Here is a 16324-nt window from a genome sequence, read left to right as displayed (position 1 = left end):
TTCATTCTAAATATATCACAATGCTTTTTCCCTCGCGTTTGCCAACGCGACGGCTATTATAAAATGCGCATGTAAAAACCTGTAGAAAAAACCTGATGCTTGAAACACTACGCACCGTTTTATAGCAATCACGCAAACTTTGTTGCAATCGCCGCAACTTTGTTCTGCGTAGAATTTTTTCTATAGGAAATCCGGAAAGTAGCGCAAGCGCAAATCATAGCAGCGCAAAGCATTGCGACCGTCAGTATACATCAGTCATTCGTATCGCGATAATGGAGAGCCCATCCCATTATTCTGATGCTTACAACAAACCCGAGCTTCACAACCGAAATTTTAAAAATGATCTTCAAGTCAGCATGCAATTAAACGTCTGGACTTTGAAGCCGATCGGTACTTGGCCGAAGTCTTTAGGACACTCCCGGCTCGAGACACTATGGTGCAGAGTGTCGAATATAACCTGCTATGGACTGCTAGTCTTAATTTTGATCCCCGGCGGCATGTACATGGTCTTGGAGATGAAAGACTTTTACAGCCAGCTAAAGCTCGGCAGTGCTCTCAGTTTCTTTATGACGGCTGTGATGAAGTACTGTGCCTTTATTCTACGCGAGAACGACCTCCGCAGATGCGTCGAGTACATCGAGGGCGACTGGAAAAACGTGAAATATACGGAGGATCGAAAAATCATGTTGAAGAATGCGAATATCGGTCGTCGGCTGATAGTCATCTGCGGTATCTTCATGTACGGCGCCGTCCTATTTTATTACGTGGCAGTGCCGTTCACACGCGCCAAGATCGTTGAAGAAGATGGAAATCTGACTTACCGCAGATTGGTGTACCCGGTGCCTAAAGTGCTTGTTGACGCTCGTCGAAGTCCCATTAACGAAATCTTTTATTTCATCCAGCTATTGTCTGGCTTCGTTGCCCATAACATCACGGTGGCAGCGTGCGGTTTGGCAGCTCTCCTCGCGATGCACGCTTGCGGACAGTTGCAGGTGCTCATATCTTGGCTGAACCATTTGGTTGACGGTCGAGAAGGTATTAATGACACTGTGGACGAGAGATTGGCAAATATCATTGAACTACATGTACGCATTTTAAAGTAAGTCTGACTTTGGATTAAAGCTGAAATATTTCATATGTATTAACGGAGTAAAAAAAGCAATGAGAACGAAACGCGCGGGTATCAGTATGCGAAAAACACTTTCCTTTTGTCAAATCTTGTATTTTTATTAATAATAAATTGTTTTTTGCGCACTGACACTTATGCGTTTGGTCCTTATTGCTTTTTCTACTCCATTTATCATTTTATTGTTATAAAACCGTTGGCTATTCTGTACCTATATGTATTGTTTGTCAAAAATTTAATTTTTCCTCAAAATTTTCAATCATAAAAAATTTTTGACTGTAAAATAGATTTTGATATTAGTTTAAAGTGTTTAATAATAAGATTTTATTACAACATTGGCAATTTTGTAGCAGTATTACACAATATTAAAACAAACTAAACACACGTAATATTTATATAATTACTAAGCAATGTTTTAATCAAATAGAAATATTACGCGGCAAAATATCTTATAAAGAAGAATTATAATTATTTGCTTGTTTTCCGCGTTTTAGCTTCATTGCGCAAACCGAGGAATTGCTACACGAAATATCCCTCATAGAAGTTGTGGGAAGTACTATGAACATATGTTTTCTTGGTTATCATTGTATGATGGTACGATGGATATATATTTATTTAATAAAAATTTTATATGTTGTATTTTTATGCGTCATATGTCACAGAAAATAACAATTTTGTTAGATCACATATTTGTTATCGTCATTTGCCAATCACAAATATTATACATATTGTACATTATAGGAATGGAACTTTCAGCAGCCGGTTAGTGGCTTAACATATGTGATACTTCTCGTCTCGCTTACATTCAACATATTTATGTTCTGTTACATAGGTGAACTCTTAACGGAACAGGTACATCCTTTACTTTCCATATTAGTTTTTATAATATTATTAAAATAATATGCAATTCTTTCAAATAACAATTAATAACATCAAATAACTTAAGATAATTTTTGTGATAGTTATTTATAAGAGAATTGTGACAAGAAATGTTATAACAGACCATGAAAGTACGTGAGAGCTCATACATGATCGATTGGCACCGCCTACCAGAAAGAAAGAGTCTTGCTATCATCTTAATAATCTGTATGTCTGATGCAACCACCAGACTTACTGCCGGAAATATAATCGAACTGTCTGTTAGCAGCTTCGGCAACGTAAGTATATTTTATACCATCACAATTATAAATGTATAGTTAATATTAATATTTTAAATTATTTGTGTAATTTATTAAAAAAGCATTATAAAATATGTAATAAAATAGAAAAGTTAGTACATTTTGCAATTAATATATTAAAGTTGATTATAACTATTATAGTAATACAATTATCTTAAAAAATAGGTTATTAAATCATCTGTTGCATATTTAAACATACTACGAACGTTAACGACTTGAAGAAATACAATTCAAATTATAGTAGTATTCATCGAATGATGTTCAATTAAACAAATTAAACATATAATATTGCATTGTTCAAACTATTATTAACTATTTCATAATACCTCCGCTATTTTTAAATATACTTTCAAATGGTATCATATACACGCATAAATTTTTACTTACTTGTATGTCCATAAATAACAGTTATTGAATAAATTTAAGACAATATTATTGAATTAAAATATCTTTTAATGTCACGTATATATACACATAATTATTATAAATTTTGAACCAAAATATATTAGGTTGGTGCAAATGAATGGCCGTTTTTCGTATTTTAAACTTTCCGCCTTTGTATTTCATTTTTCTTTACTCAGATAGCGCTGTATGTATATCATTTGAAAAATATATGTCTTAAGTGTGAAATTGTATACATAATTTTACTTATTTACTACAGTATTAATTATTAAAGTTCGCATTAAAGGCAACATGGAAAATAAAGAAATTCGTTTAATGCGAGGATTGTTAATATTTTTTCATACAGAAAATTGATTTTTGTCTACTAGAGACATTATTAAAATGTACACAATCTCGAATTCGAGATACTAAAGTGTTCGAACATTACATACATTGATCTCATTTTCGAGAATCTAAATGTACGAAGTAAAGGAAAGAAAGGAAGTTTCTAGAAAGAAGGAAGAATGAGAGAAAACGCGCTCTGATATTTTTCTCTCATCCTTTCTTCTTTCTAGAAACTTCTTTTCTTTCCTTCATTTCGTAACTGACAGAAAAGGACAAGATGAAACGTTTAGAAATCTGCACTTCTTTGCTTTCTCGACAAAATAATGATGGAATATTGCACAGAATAGTGACGTGCGATGAAAAGTAGATGCTTTACGACAACCGTCGACGTTCTGCACAGTGGTTAGATGCGAATGAGCCTCCGAAACACATGCCAAAACCGAACCTTTATCCAAAGAAGATTATGGTGTCTGTGTGGTCAAGTAAAGGCATCGTACATTATTCGTTTCTTAAACAAGGTGAGGCTATAAATGCTGATAAATACTGCCAAGAAATTGACATCATGTATCAAAAACTGCGCGCTCAACAGCCGGCATTAGTCAATAGACACGGTGCGTTGTTGCTTCACGATAATACTAAACCGCACATTGCGAAAAAAACCGTAAAAAAACTAGACGAGTTGAAGTTCGAAGTTCTTCCTCATCCTTCTTATTCTCCAGACATTTCACCAACAGATTACCATCTATTTAAGCATCTGGATGGGTTTTTAACTGGGAAAATTTTTCAAGAAAAAAGACTTGTAAAAAATACATTCCACGAATTCATCGACTCTCGTTCTTCAGATTTCTTTAAGAATGGCATTAATGCATTTGTATCACGTTGGCAAAAGTGCATTGAAGTAGATGGAGACTATTTCGATTAATAAAACAAGTTTTAAGTTTGTCAAATAAAAGTCTAAAGTTTAAATTAAAAAATGGCCATTTTATTTGCACCAACATAATACGTACGTATGTATGAATATTTATTTATAAACAGATTTGAGAAAAAAGAATAATAAGATTAATTGTTGTACTTACACATAAAAATATGTTTGTGCTTCGACCTTTAGGTCGCGTCAGCAACCTTTTTTCCAAACAAAAAGCACGGTGAAAAGAAAGGAAGTAAGATCGATATGATATGAAATGATCTTCTTTAAAACAATGAATGGTGGCCGCGAGAGAAAATAAATCACTTTCAGAGAGATTAATCAATTTTACAAAACTGAATCAATTTTATAAAAATCTAGACGACAAAGGCTTTTTAGTTGACAAAAGCACTTTTAGACCATAAGAACACTTTTATTTCACAAAGCTAGTATTGAATCACACAAGCACACGAACTTATCGTTAATATTAATATTAATATTTTTACATAAATTTTGCTTCTATTGATTGTAACAATGTCTTTTTCGCAAATTTGTAACCTGTATCATAATATAAAACAGAATTTAAGATTAAACAAAACAAAAATTTACGTCGAACAGATGTCGATTTGACGTCTTTTTAACCAGTCATTTTATAATTAATATAAACATTTATATAATAGTTATATATACATTCCTTTATATATAATTGTGGTATATTAGCTATGTATGAAATGATTGGATGCAAAGACGTCGAATCGACGTCTATTCGACGTCAACCTTTTTTCGTTTCTATTCTTAAATTCTGTTTTATATTATGATACAAATTACAAATTTGCGAAAAAAACATCGTTACAATCAATAAAAACAAAATTTTTGACTAGTTTAAAAGAGGTTTAATTTGGATACCAATTTCAACCATAGAAGGCATAGACGTCTAATATCCGCCTTTCCGACATGTCGATTCTCACTGGGTATAAAAAACGCATATATGTTCCGATATGTGTTAAATTTGTATGTTTAAGGTATTCCTATTGTTGAGTGTACGTAACTCGTATATAGATTATCAAAATAATCGTCTAACAAGTCACTAATAGACGTTCAAGAAGGAATTGCGTTAATAATAACGTTTGCTATTAATAATTATAAATTGATTTTTATCTCAAATCCTGGCGCAAATTATAAATCGTCTGAAGCAAGCTTGATTTTGCGGAAAATAATTTCACATGTTCCTTCTTGGTTAAACAATAATTTTAAAATTAATTATTTGCGGCAATATTAAACATAGCGGACTCACGCGGAAAGTATTTGTATTCAACTTTTATCATTCTTTTTTATTCAAGACCGATGTATTTAGAACATAATCCACACATAAAACAAAATTCGAAAAATTTCGACGTGTGTCATTTTTCTTACGGGTGTGCGATATATGCTTTATTTTATTTTGTAGATCATCAAAACATCATTGACATACTTCAATTTACTCCGAAAATTTACATGATTTTGTACGTTTATTGAACGAATATCTTTCTGGATTAACATAACAATATATTAGTGCATTTATCTGTAATTGACACTATTTTTAAAATATAATGTGGGCAATTAAAAAACAAATCATTTCTATCTTGATTCTAAAATTATCTTTTTATAAATAATAAAATATTTCTTCAAAAATTGTAAGTTAAGTTGTAATTTTCTTTTTCTGGCATTTCTCAAAAATTTATTCTTTTAATCTGTTTTTAAAACTAAATCGCAGTTTGTTTATTCAAAATTTACTGTAAACAAATTTTTAAATTTATAAAACGTTGAGATAAATATATCAATGCAGTAATTAAAAGTGAAAAAATATACAATACTAAGAAGTTACAATTGTATTTAAAAAAGTTTTTTAAATAGTTATTTTTATGTAATTTTTATATGTAAATTTTTTAACGACAACTTTCGATTAATTTATATGTTACTATTATTTTATTATACAAATGATCCGATCCATGACCTATGGCTGTACGGAAGGTGATTTGCCCGTACTTTTGTAAAAGTTTCGAAAACTGTTCCATGTAAATCGATTCTACCCTGTAATTATCTTCGACCGACAAAAAATCGCACACAGTTTCGCGTAAACTCTCGTACCGAACTTTTAACTGCGCCGTGGACAAATCACCATGGAAAAGATGATTCACCCACGCAGACGCAACAGCGTGCATAATGTAACTGCAAAGTTTTTTCGTCGGTCAGTCGAATCGCGCAACCGTTTCGCGAACAAGTGATCGAAAAAATTCGTTTAGCCTCGTTTGTTGAAGTAAATGCCATGATCGATCGTGTGAATTTATACAATTCCAATTATAAAGCTGATATAAAGTACACCGTACGAGTACACAAAGTAATCATGGGATTTATTGGCGTATGGCCGATGCTAGAGAAACAATCCCGGTGCCAGAAAAGATTACTCGAAGGGCTCCTCAGAGCTGCCTGTTGCTTTCTGTTGTCCTTTAATCTATTAGGTCCTTGAATAAGTTCTCGCTGTTTCTTAAAAGATGGCGTAGCGGCACTCTGTGCATGGAATTTCGTACGGAAACGCATCAGCTAAGTAGTACTATATGTAACCTCAAATTCTAGTAGATACAGTTTACCACAGTGTCAACCACGTGTTTAATTACCTATTGCGAAAATGTCTACTTTTGTGCCAAATAAAGTGTTTTTGCGGGGAATTTTATTGCACTGCTTTATTCAAAAGAAATCTGCAGCTGAAGCACACAGAATTCTTGTTGAAACATATGGTGACAATGCTCTGTCGAATACGACATGCAGAGACTGGTTTAGGCGCTTTAAAAATAATGACTTTGACCTTGAAGATAAAGAACGTTCTGGAGCACCGACAAAGTTTGAAGACGAAGAAACCTAATGAAACTATCACGGGAGCTCGCTATCGACTTCAGATGATGCGTTTGAGTCGAGCTCTAAAAGAAAAGCGGCCACTATACGGGCAGAGACACGACAAAGTCATTTTGTTACATGACAATGCTCGGCCACATGTGGCAAAACCAGTCAAAACTTACCTGGAAACGCTTCAATGGGAAGTTCTACCTCACCCGCCGTATTCACCGGACATAGCCCCCTCGGATTACCACTTGTTTCGGTCGATGGCGCATGGTTTGAGCGAGCAGCGCTTCCATTCTTTCGAAGAAACCGAAAAATGGGTCGATTCATGGATTGCGTCAAAAGATGAATCGTTTTTTCGACGGGGGATTCAATTACTGCCAGAAAGATGGGAGAAAGTGGTCTCTAATGATGGACAATACTTTGAGTAAAGTTATTGTAAGCCTTATATTTTAAATTAATGTTTTTTTTTAACAAAAAAAACAGCGAGAACTTATTCAAGGTCCTAATAATACCGTGGGCGTTATACATGTTTGTAATCGTGGACACGTTTAATAAAAGACTCAGGATGTTTGGCGCACTTTGTTTTTACAGTATGGTGCCAGCCATGTACTGCACATTGATGTTGCGACAAAATCGCATTAGAGAATGCGTGAAACACGTGAAGGAAGACTAACAAAATGTCAGAAATGTAAACGATCGTAAGATTATGTTGGATAAAGCAAGAAGCGGGCGTTTTATTCTCATCTGCACTATATTGTTCCTGTTTACCAGCGGTTTCACTTATTATTTCATTCAGCCGATTGTTCGCGCAAAATTGTCGTTAACAAAAACGTTACGATCAGACCGTTGGTGCAGGGTAATTACTATATCTTCTTCGATCCACAGCACAGTCCTGCCTATGAGATCATATTCTCGTTGCATCTATTGACCGGTATCGCAATATATATTGTGACGGCCAGTGTTTGCGGGGTCACCGCGTTATTCACCATGCACGCTTGCGGACAACTTGAAATGCTGGTGACTTGGTTGGAAAATTTAGCAAACGAAAATCATTGGTCCAAGGAATATTCCACTCATGCAAGACTGGCGCTGATCATCGCACATCACGTGAGGGTGCGTAGGTGAGTAGCTAAAAATATTATTCATTTTTTATAAATTTGTTACTAAATTTTTTTTTGCTTGCAAATTGCTTCATACTACATAAATATTACATTAAAATTGGTTGATTATTGTTAATTAATTAAAACATTTTAATGCTTTTTAAAATCAGCTTCGTAAGAGTCGTATTATTAAATATTAAATACAGAAAAATTGAAATATTTGTTTTTTACAAGTAATCTATTGATTTACATGATTTGTAAATAATGATTTATATAATTTTGTAAATAAAATTTTTAGTGTAATATTGCAAATTATAACAATTATTATCTAATTTTAGATTTTTAAATCAGATACAAGATGTTGTAGGAGAAATGTGTTTTATAGAATTTATTGGAAGCACTTTAATATTATGCCTCTTAGGATATTATGTAATAACGGTATGAGAATATAATTCATTATTAATCAATTTCTTATATTACCAATTTCATGATTCATATATTAAATTTCTTTAAAAAAAGAGTAGTAAAATAAATTTTCTTGTATTTTTTAATATATATTTACATATGCATAATAATATTTTATAGATGGGAACGAAATGATGCACTTTCCTTTTTAACATATGCCATAATGCTCGTATCTTTTACTTTCAATATTTTTATATTGTGTCACATGCGAAAAACATAGTAAAAATTTTTATAATTCTTTCATGGTCCGCGGCTACTACCGTACATAATAATTTTTTATATAAAATTTTCCCCGTGTACATAAAATATCATAAGTGCATATCGCATTGTACAATATCACTCGCAAAAAATACACACTTCCGATTCTCTTTGAATACTCGCGGAAAATATCTCACAATCATGAAAGAATGCAGATCATGCGCTCATAATTCATGAACAGAAAATGATCAGCGAGCAAAAGTTAAACTTAACTCTCTTGCGGAAGTCACAAAAGTTTGTCTGTAAACTTCACCCTTCGTATCCTGACGTTTGATCGTTTCTTTCCGGGAAGGGAAGTTGCGCAGAACGGCGCAGTCGCGACGTTTGATTTTCCGCGTTCGAACTCTCGCGCAATCCTCTCAATCAGTAGTCGCAATCAGTAGTCAAGCTGTTAAGTTTCAATAATAAACGGAATCGCTATGCAGAAGACAAGCTTCGTCGCAAATATCTACGATCATGAAGAAGATATGCGGCTGAGCGTCCAGCTGAATCGCTGGATATTAAAACCGATTGGTGCCTGGCCGAAATCAGCCAATCTTTCCTCGATAGAAAAATTGTTGTATTTGTTGATAAATATAATTTGCACCGGTCTGATCGGCTTCCTTTTCATACCCTGCGCCGCCTTTATTGTGCTCGAGGTCGAGGATACGTACAATACCTTAAAGCTTTCCGGACCGTTGAGTTTCTGCCTGATGGCCGTCATAAAGTATTCTTCACTAATCTTTCGCGAGAACGACATTCGTAAAGGTATCGAACACATCGAGAGTGACTGGATGAATACTCGACATTATAGTGACCGAACCATCATGATCAAGAATGCAAAGTTCGGCCGACGCCTCGTGATGATATGCGCGTTCTTTATGTACGGCGGTGCTGTGTTTTATTATCTCGCCATGCCGTTCGGCAACGGAACGGTCACGGACGACGAAAATTTGACGTATCGGCCACTGGTGTATCCAGTCGCCAGAGTGATCGTCGACGCGCGACATAGTCCGATCAGTGAGATTTTCTTTTGGTTACAATGTCTATCAGGTTTCATCGCACACTCCATCACAACCGGAGCTTGCAGTTTAGCCGCTGTCTTTGCAATGCACGCTTACGGCCGCTTGGAGGTTCTGATGCAATGGATCGACCACTTGGTAGAAGGACGGGAAGATTTTTGCGCCAGCGTGGACGAGAGATTAACGATGATTGTTCAACAGCACGTACGAATTTTACAGTAAGTTAATCCTTGACAAAGATCAATATGTTGATTTTTATGTTTGTGTGTTCTAATTAATTACTGATTATTTTTAATGAGTTCAAAGACTCATATTTTTCTTTTAATAAAATTTTTCTCACATTAACGTCACCGCTGTCTTACAGTTTTATATCGCTTACGGACAAAGTACTGCGCGAAATATCTCTCGTGGAAATTGTAGGATGTACGTTAAACATGTGTTTTCTTGGATATTATACTATCATGGTACGCATATCGTACAAAAAGTACGTACTGCAAACCGCATCATTACTTTCAAGTAATATTGAAAATTTGCAAGTACGATTTACAATAACGCGTTTTAGAATGTGGAAATCTTTACGTTGCAGGAATGGGAAAGTAAAGAACCTGCGAGTTACATAACATATATTGTTCTACTAATATCTCTTACGTTTAATATTTTCATATTTTGTTACATTGGCGAACTTGTAACCGAACAGGTAACTATTGATAGTAGTTATTATTGTCAAAAAATTTCTCTGTACTTCTGTGACAACTTTTGTGGATATTTTTAGAATAGAAAAAATATTTTCTTGCAATAATTACTGAATATTATATGATTTAAAATGCACAATATTATTTTAGAAAATGACTCCTTTTAATATAATCGTGAACATATTAGCATTTTTTATTAAATAAGAGAAATCTGAAAAATAATCCTATAAACAGTGCAAAAAGATCGGCGAGGTGTCTTACATGATCGATTGGCATCGCTTACCAGGAAAAAAGGGTCTCGCACTTGTATTGATGATCGCTATGGCTAATTCGTCTGTGAAACTTACTGCTGGAAATCTTTTCGAGCTATCTCTCAGTACATTTGGTGACGTAAGTAGCGCAATATTGGTATTTATTAAGTATATCTACTAGTAGCACAAGCTACATATCATTTATTTAACATTAGGTAGTTAAGACATCGGTCGGTTACTTGAATATGTTACGTACTCTAACTACATAAAAATCTGAAGTGAAGAAATTATTGATACAATTGTTAATTGTATAAATGTCAATTATAACTACTTGATCTTATATCGGAAAAAAGGGAAGTAAAATGTAAGAATAGAGTTTAATAAATAGAAAACTTACGGATTTATCAAAATATTTGCTTAAAAAATCCAACTGTTTTGTGTCTTTTCTACTAAATTTCTTTTCACGTCATATATTTAATTGCAATATATTTAATTGCAAAATTAGATTGTGCACTAATTAAGTATGCCAGTCTTATATGACATTTTTTTTAACGATTTTCTAAAACGAGATTTATTCTAAATATATCACAATGCTTTTTCCCTCGCGTTTGTCAACGCGACGGCTATTATAAAATGCGCATGTAAAAACCTGTAGAAAAAACCTGATGCTTGAAACACTACGTACAGTTTTATAGCAGTCACGCAAACTTTGTTGCGATCGCCGCAACTTTGTTCTGCGTAGAATTTTTTCTATAGGAAATCCGGAAAGTAGCGCAAGCGCAAATCATAGTAGCGCGAAGCTTTGCGACCGTCAGTATACATCAGTCATTCGTATCGCGATAATAGAGAGCCCATCCCATTATTCTGATGCTAACAACAAACCCGAGCTTCACAACCGAAATTTTAAAAATGATCTTCAAGTCAGCATGCAATTAAACGTCTGGACCTTGAAGCCGATCGGCACTTGGCCGAAGTCTTTAGGACACTCCTGGTTCGAGACACTGTGGTACAGAGTGTCGAATATAACCTGCAATAGACTACTAGCCTTAATTTTGATCCCCTGCGGCATGTACATCGTCTTGGAGATCAAGGACTTTTACAGCCAGCTAAAGCTCGGCAGTGCTTTAAGTTTCTTTATGACGGCCGTGATAAAGTACTGTGCCTTAATTCTACGCGAGGACAACATCCGCAGGTGCGTTGAGTACATCGCGGGCGACTGGAAAAACGTGAAACATACGGAGGACCGAAAAATCATGTTGAAGAATGCGAATTTTGGTCGTCGGCTGGTGGTTATCTGCGGTATCTTCATGTACGGCGGCGTCCTATTTTATTACGTGGCGGTGCCGCTCACACGCGCCAAGATCGTTGAAGAGGATGGAAATCTGACTTACCGCAGATTGGTGTACCCGGTGCCTAAAGTGCTTGCTGACGCTCGTCGAAGTCCCATTAACAAAATCTTTTATTTCATCCAGCTATTGTCTGGCTTCGTTGCCCATAACATCACGGTGGCAGCGTGCGGTTTGGCAGCTCTTCTCGCAATGCACGCTTGCGGACAGTTGCAGGTGCTCATGTCTTGGCTGAACTATTTGGTCGACGGTCGAGAGGATATTAATGACACTATGGACGAGAAATTGGCAAATATCATTGAACTACATGTACGCATTTTAAAGTAAGTCTGACTTTGGATTAAAGCTGAAATATTTCATATGTATTAACGGAGTAAAAAAGGCAATAAGAACCAAACGCGCGGGTGTCAGTACGCAAAAAACACTTTCATTTTGTCAAATCTTGTATTTTTATTAATAATAAATTGTTTTTTGCGCACTGACACTTATGCGTTTGGTCCTTATTGCCTTTTTTACTCCATTTATCATTTTATGTTATAAAACCGTTGGCTATTATGTACCTATATGTAGTGTTTGTCAAAAATGTAATTTTTCCTCAAAATTTTCAATCATAAAAATTTTTGACTGTAAAATAGATTTTGATATTATTTTAAAATGTTTAATAATAATATTTTATTACAACATTGGCAATTTTGAAACAGTATTACGCAATATTAAAACAAACTAAACACACGTTATATTTAAATAATTAGTAAGCAATGTTTTAATCGAATAGAAATATTACGCGGCAAAATATCTTATAAAAAAGAATTATAATTATTTGCTTGTTTTCCACGTTTTAGCTTCATTGCGCTAACCGAGGATATTGCCAAATGTGACAATTATGCATTTCTTTTAGGAAACATATTGTTACGTCCGCGTGTCGAAATCAACAGTCCGAGATCGCCCGAACGATAATTACATAACACACAAGTACAACTGAACACCAATTTAGACTCTTAAACACTTTAATTGTTAAACACTGAACGAATAACACAAACATAACAAGGAAAAGAATACCATATGCCGGAGCTGTCAGATACGCGTCCGCACACTGACAGCTAGCATAATTCTGATAGTCAGAAAAAATCGATAATTTAATAAACATTAGTTAGTTTCTATGGTAACATTAACACACATAACATTTAATTTATTACAACTCTTTTACAAACTAACAAATAGTTCGTTAATCGATGTTGCTATAACAACACAACAAAGATAAACGGCGCGTAATTTAGGGTACGCAACAATATTTTAATTACATTTTTATTCTTATATATCTTATATGTAAATGTTTAATATATATGTATATTAGGGAAAGTCAAATGAAAACCTTAAAATTGCAATAAAAATCACGAAACAACGTGCCATTGTTCTGTAAGTTGGCAGTCTTGTTACCAATGATTAAAGGAGTGTCCTGTGACAGCACAGTAACAGCACAGTGTAGACAAGCAACATTATTTCACAGTAGCGGTGTAAAGATGGCCATCCCACTTGAGACATATACCAAATAGAAGCAGCGATCTATTTTTTGAGTAGTGAAGGCGTGAAACCTATTGAAATTCATCGTCGAATAAAGTTGCAGTATGATGATGTATGTCTGTCACTTCAGCAAATGTACAAATAAACTAGGAAATTCCGAAACGGTGTGAGTTCCAGACTCTCCTCGACGGTGCATGAGTGGTTGCGCACGTGACCAAAAGAATTTTTTTCTACAGGAATCCATGCGCTTTGTGCATTAAGCGCTGGAAAACTTGTATTGAACACAATGAAGACCGCATAAAAAAATTATACAAATGTGGACCACTTTTGTTCAATAAATTGTGACAAAAAAATATTTAAGGTTTTCATTTGACTCGCCCTAATGTATATACATATGTATATACATATTTATATGTGCATATAAAATATCATAAACGCATATCGCATTGTACAATATCACTCGACAAAAAAGACACACTTACGATTCTCTTTGAATACTCGCAAAAAATATCTCACAATCATGAAAGACTGTAGATCATGCGCTCATAATTCATGAGCAGAAAATAACCAACGAGCAAGAGTTAAACCCTCTTGCGGAAGTCGCAAAAGTTTGTCTGTAAACTTCACCCTTCGTATCCTGACGTTTGATTGTTTTTTTCCGGGAAGGGAAGTTGCGCAGAACGGCGCAGTCGCGACGATTTTCCGCGTTCGAACTTTCGCGCAATCCTCTCAATCAGTAGTTACAATCAGTAGTCAAGCTCTTAAGTTTCAATAATAAACGGAATCGCTATGCAGAAGACAAGCTCCGTCGCAAATATCTACGATCATGAAGAAAATATGCGGCTGAGCGTCCAACTGAATCGCTGGATATTAAAACCGATTGGTGCCTGGCCGAAATCAGCCAATCTTTCCTCGATAGAAAAATTGTTGTATTTGTTGATAAATATAATCTGCATCGGTCTGATCGGCTTCCTTTTCATACCCTGCGCCGCCTTTGTTGTGCTCGAGGTTGAGGATACATACAATACCTTAAAGCTTACCGGACCGTTGAACTTCTGCCTGATGGCCGTCATAAAGTATTCTTCGCTAATCTTTCGCGAGAACGACATTCGGAAGGGTATCGAACACATCAAGAGTGACTGGATGAATACTCAACATTATAGCGATCGAACCATCATGATCAAAAATGCGAAATTCGGCCGACGCCTCGTGGTGATATGCGCGTTCTTTATGTACGGCGGTGCTTTGTTTTGGTATCTCGCCTTGCCGTTCAGCAACGGAACGGTCACGGACGACGGAAATTTGACGTATCGGCCACTGGTGTATCCAGTCGCCAGAGTGATCATCGACGCGCGACATAGTCCGATCAGTGAGATTTTCTTTTGGATACAATGTCTATCAGGTTTCCTCGTACACTCCATCACAACCGGAGCTTGCAGTTTAGCCGCTGTCTTTGCAATGCACGCTTACGGCCGCTTGGAGGTTCTGATGCAATGGATCGACCACTTGGTAGAAGGACGGGAAGATTTTTGCGCCAGCGTGGACGAGAGAGTAACGATGATTGTTCAACAGCACGTACGAATTTTACAGTAAGTTAATCCTTGACAAAGATCAATATGTTGATTTTTATGTTTGTGTGTTCTAATTAATTACTGATTATTTTTAATGAGTTCAAAGACTCATATTTTTCTTTTAATGAAATTTTTCTCACATTAACGTCACCGCTGTCTTACAGTTTTATATCGCTTACGGACAAAGTACTGCGTGAAATATCTTTCGTGGAAATGATAGGATGTACGTTAAGCATGTGTTTTCTTGGATATTTTACTATCACGGTACGCATATCGTACAAAAAGTACGTACTGCAAACCGCATCATTTCTTTCACGTAATACTGAAAATTTGCAAGTACGATTTACAATAACGTGTTTTCGAATGTGGAAATCTTTACATTGCAGGAATGGGAAAGTAAAGAACCTGCGAGTTTCATAACATATATTGTTCTACTAACATCTCTTACGTTTAATATTTTCATATTTTGTTACATTGGCGAACTTGTAACCGAACAGGTAACTATTAATAGTAGTTATTATTGTCAAAGGATTTCTCTGTACCTCTGTGACAACTTTTGTGGATATTTTTAGAATAGAAAAAATATTTTCTTGCAATAATTACTGAATATTATATGATTTAAAATGCACAATATTATTTTAGAAAATGATTCCTTTTAATATAAGCGTGAACATATTAGCATTTTATATTAAATAAGAGAAATCTAAAAAATAATCCTATAAACAGTGCAAAAAGATCAGCGAGGTGTCTTACATGATCGATTGGCATCGCTTACCAGATAGAAAGGGTCTCGCACTTGTATTAATAATCGCTATGGCTAATTCGTCTGTGAAACTTACTGCTGGAAATCTTTTCGAGCTATCTCTCAGTACATTTAGTGACGTAAGTAGCGCAATATTGGTATTTATTAAGTATATCTACTAGTAACACAAGCTACATATCATTTATTTATCATTAGGTAGTTAAGACATCGGTCGCTTACTTGAATATGTTACGTACATTAACTACATAAAAATCTGAAGTGAGGAAATTATTGATACAATTGTTAATTGTATAAATGTCAATTATAACTACTTAATCTTATATCGAGAAAAAGAGAAGTAAAATGTCAGAATGGAGTTTAATAAATAGAAAACTTACGGATTTATTAAAATATTTGCTTAAAAAATCCAACTCTTTCGTGTCTTTTCTACTAAAATTTTTTTTCACGTCATATATTTTATTGCAATGTGAAATTAGATTGTGCACTAATCAAAAACAGAGAAAATCCCCAACTTTGTAATTGAGAAAAGATGTTATCTTTTTTAT

At 34.8% G+C, this 16324-nt stretch overlaps 5 protein-coding genes and 1 pseudogene across 5 annotated transcripts; all 6 read left to right on the top strand.

Moving 5' to 3' along the window:
* The first annotated feature begins 47 nt into the window (after window positions 1–47).
* On the top strand, window positions 48–2691 carry LOC105676661 (odorant receptor 10-like). The gene is made up of 5 exons (XM_012374710.2): window positions 48–1099; window positions 1621–1720; window positions 1868–1978; window positions 2128–2283; window positions 2470–2691. The coding sequence occupies exons 1-5, from the start codon at window positions 273–275 to the stop codon at window positions 2521–2523; spliced, it is 1248 nt and encodes a 415-aa protein (XP_012230133.1). The 5' UTR covers window positions 48–272; the 3' UTR covers window positions 2524–2691.
* Window positions 2692–3397: 706 nt separating this feature from the next.
* LOC136997452 (histone-lysine N-methyltransferase SETMAR-like) lies at window positions 3398–3952 on the top strand. The gene has a single exon (XM_067348296.1). The coding sequence runs from the start codon at window positions 3398–3400 to the stop codon at window positions 3950–3952; it is 555 nt and encodes a 184-aa protein (XP_067204397.1).
* A 3385-nt stretch (window positions 3953–7337) lies between these two features.
* On the top strand, window positions 7338–8693 carry LOC105676648 (odorant receptor 4-like; annotated as a pseudogene).
* A 28-nt stretch (window positions 8694–8721) lies between these two features.
* LOC105676662 (odorant receptor 10-like) lies at window positions 8722–11019 on the top strand. The gene is made up of 5 exons (XM_012374712.2): window positions 8722–9853; window positions 10000–10099; window positions 10222–10332; window positions 10562–10717; window positions 10794–11019. Exons 1-5 carry the CDS (start codon window positions 9054–9056, stop codon window positions 10845–10847), a joined length of 1221 nt encoding a protein of 406 aa, XP_012230135.2. The 5' UTR covers window positions 8722–9053; the 3' UTR covers window positions 10848–11019.
* Window positions 11020–11072: 53 nt separating this feature from the next.
* LOC105676647 (uncharacterized) lies at window positions 11073–12341 on the top strand. The gene has a single exon (XM_067358170.1). The coding sequence runs from the start codon at window positions 11505–11507 to the stop codon at window positions 12249–12251; it is 747 nt and encodes a 248-aa protein (XP_067214271.1). The 5' UTR covers window positions 11073–11504; the 3' UTR covers window positions 12252–12341.
* A 553-nt stretch (window positions 12342–12894) lies between these two features.
* LOC105676663 (odorant receptor 10-like) lies at window positions 12895–16178 on the top strand. Its single transcript, XM_012374713.2, has 5 exons — window positions 12895–15034; window positions 15181–15280; window positions 15403–15513; window positions 15743–15898; window positions 15975–16178. The coding sequence occupies exons 1-5, from the start codon at window positions 14235–14237 to the stop codon at window positions 16026–16028; spliced, it is 1221 nt and encodes a 406-aa protein (XP_012230136.2). The 5' UTR covers window positions 12895–14234; the 3' UTR covers window positions 16029–16178.
* The last annotated feature ends 146 nt before the right edge of the window (window positions 16179–16324 follow it).

The sequence above is a fragment of the Linepithema humile genome, chromosome 1 (assembly GCF_040581485.1).
Source record: "Linepithema humile isolate Giens D197 chromosome 1, Lhum_UNIL_v1.0, whole genome shotgun sequence".
Taxonomy (NCBI): domain Eukaryota; kingdom Metazoa; phylum Arthropoda; class Insecta; order Hymenoptera; family Formicidae; genus Linepithema; species Linepithema humile.
Note: the sequence above shows the minus strand (reverse complement) of the source record. Positions and strands in the feature narration are given on the sequence as shown.

Bases quoted from the DNA above. Each gene is read 5' to 3' on its own strand.
- LOC105676661 (XM_012374710.2), top strand. From the start codon at position 273: ATGGAGAGCCCATCCCATTATTCTGATGCTTACAACAAACCCGAGCTT. The intron at 1,721-1,867 runs GTACGATGGATA...TGTACATTATAG, and splicing joins TTGGTTATCATTGTATGATG to GAATGGAACTTTCAGCAGCC. The intron at 2,284-2,469 runs GTAAGTATATTT...CTTAAAAAATAG, and splicing joins CTGTTAGCAGCTTCGGCAAC to GTTATTAAATCATCTGTTGC.
- LOC105676663 (XM_012374713.2), top strand. From the start codon at position 14,235: ATGCAGAAGACAAGCTCCGTCGCAAATATCTACGATCATGAAGAAAAT. The intron at 15,281-15,402 runs GTACGCATATCG...TTTACATTGCAG, and splicing joins TTGGATATTTTACTATCACG to GAATGGGAAAGTAAAGAACC. The intron at 15,514-15,742 runs GTAACTATTAAT...TCCTATAAACAG, and splicing joins GCGAACTTGTAACCGAACAG to TGCAAAAAGATCAGCGAGGT.
- LOC105676662 (XM_012374712.2), top strand. From the start codon at position 9,054: ATGCAGAAGACAAGCTTCGTCGCAAATATCTACGATCATGAAGAAGAT. The intron at 10,100-10,221 runs GTACGCATATCG...TTTACGTTGCAG, and splicing joins TTGGATATTATACTATCATG to GAATGGGAAAGTAAAGAACC. The intron at 10,333-10,561 runs GTAACTATTGAT...TCCTATAAACAG, and splicing joins GCGAACTTGTAACCGAACAG to TGCAAAAAGATCGGCGAGGT.
- LOC105676647 (XM_067358170.1), top strand. From the start codon at position 11,505: ATGCAATTAAACGTCTGGACCTTGAAGCCGATCGGCACTTGGCCGAAG.
- LOC136997452 (XM_067348296.1), top strand. From the start codon at position 3,398: ATGCTTTACGACAACCGTCGACGTTCTGCACAGTGGTTAGATGCGAAT.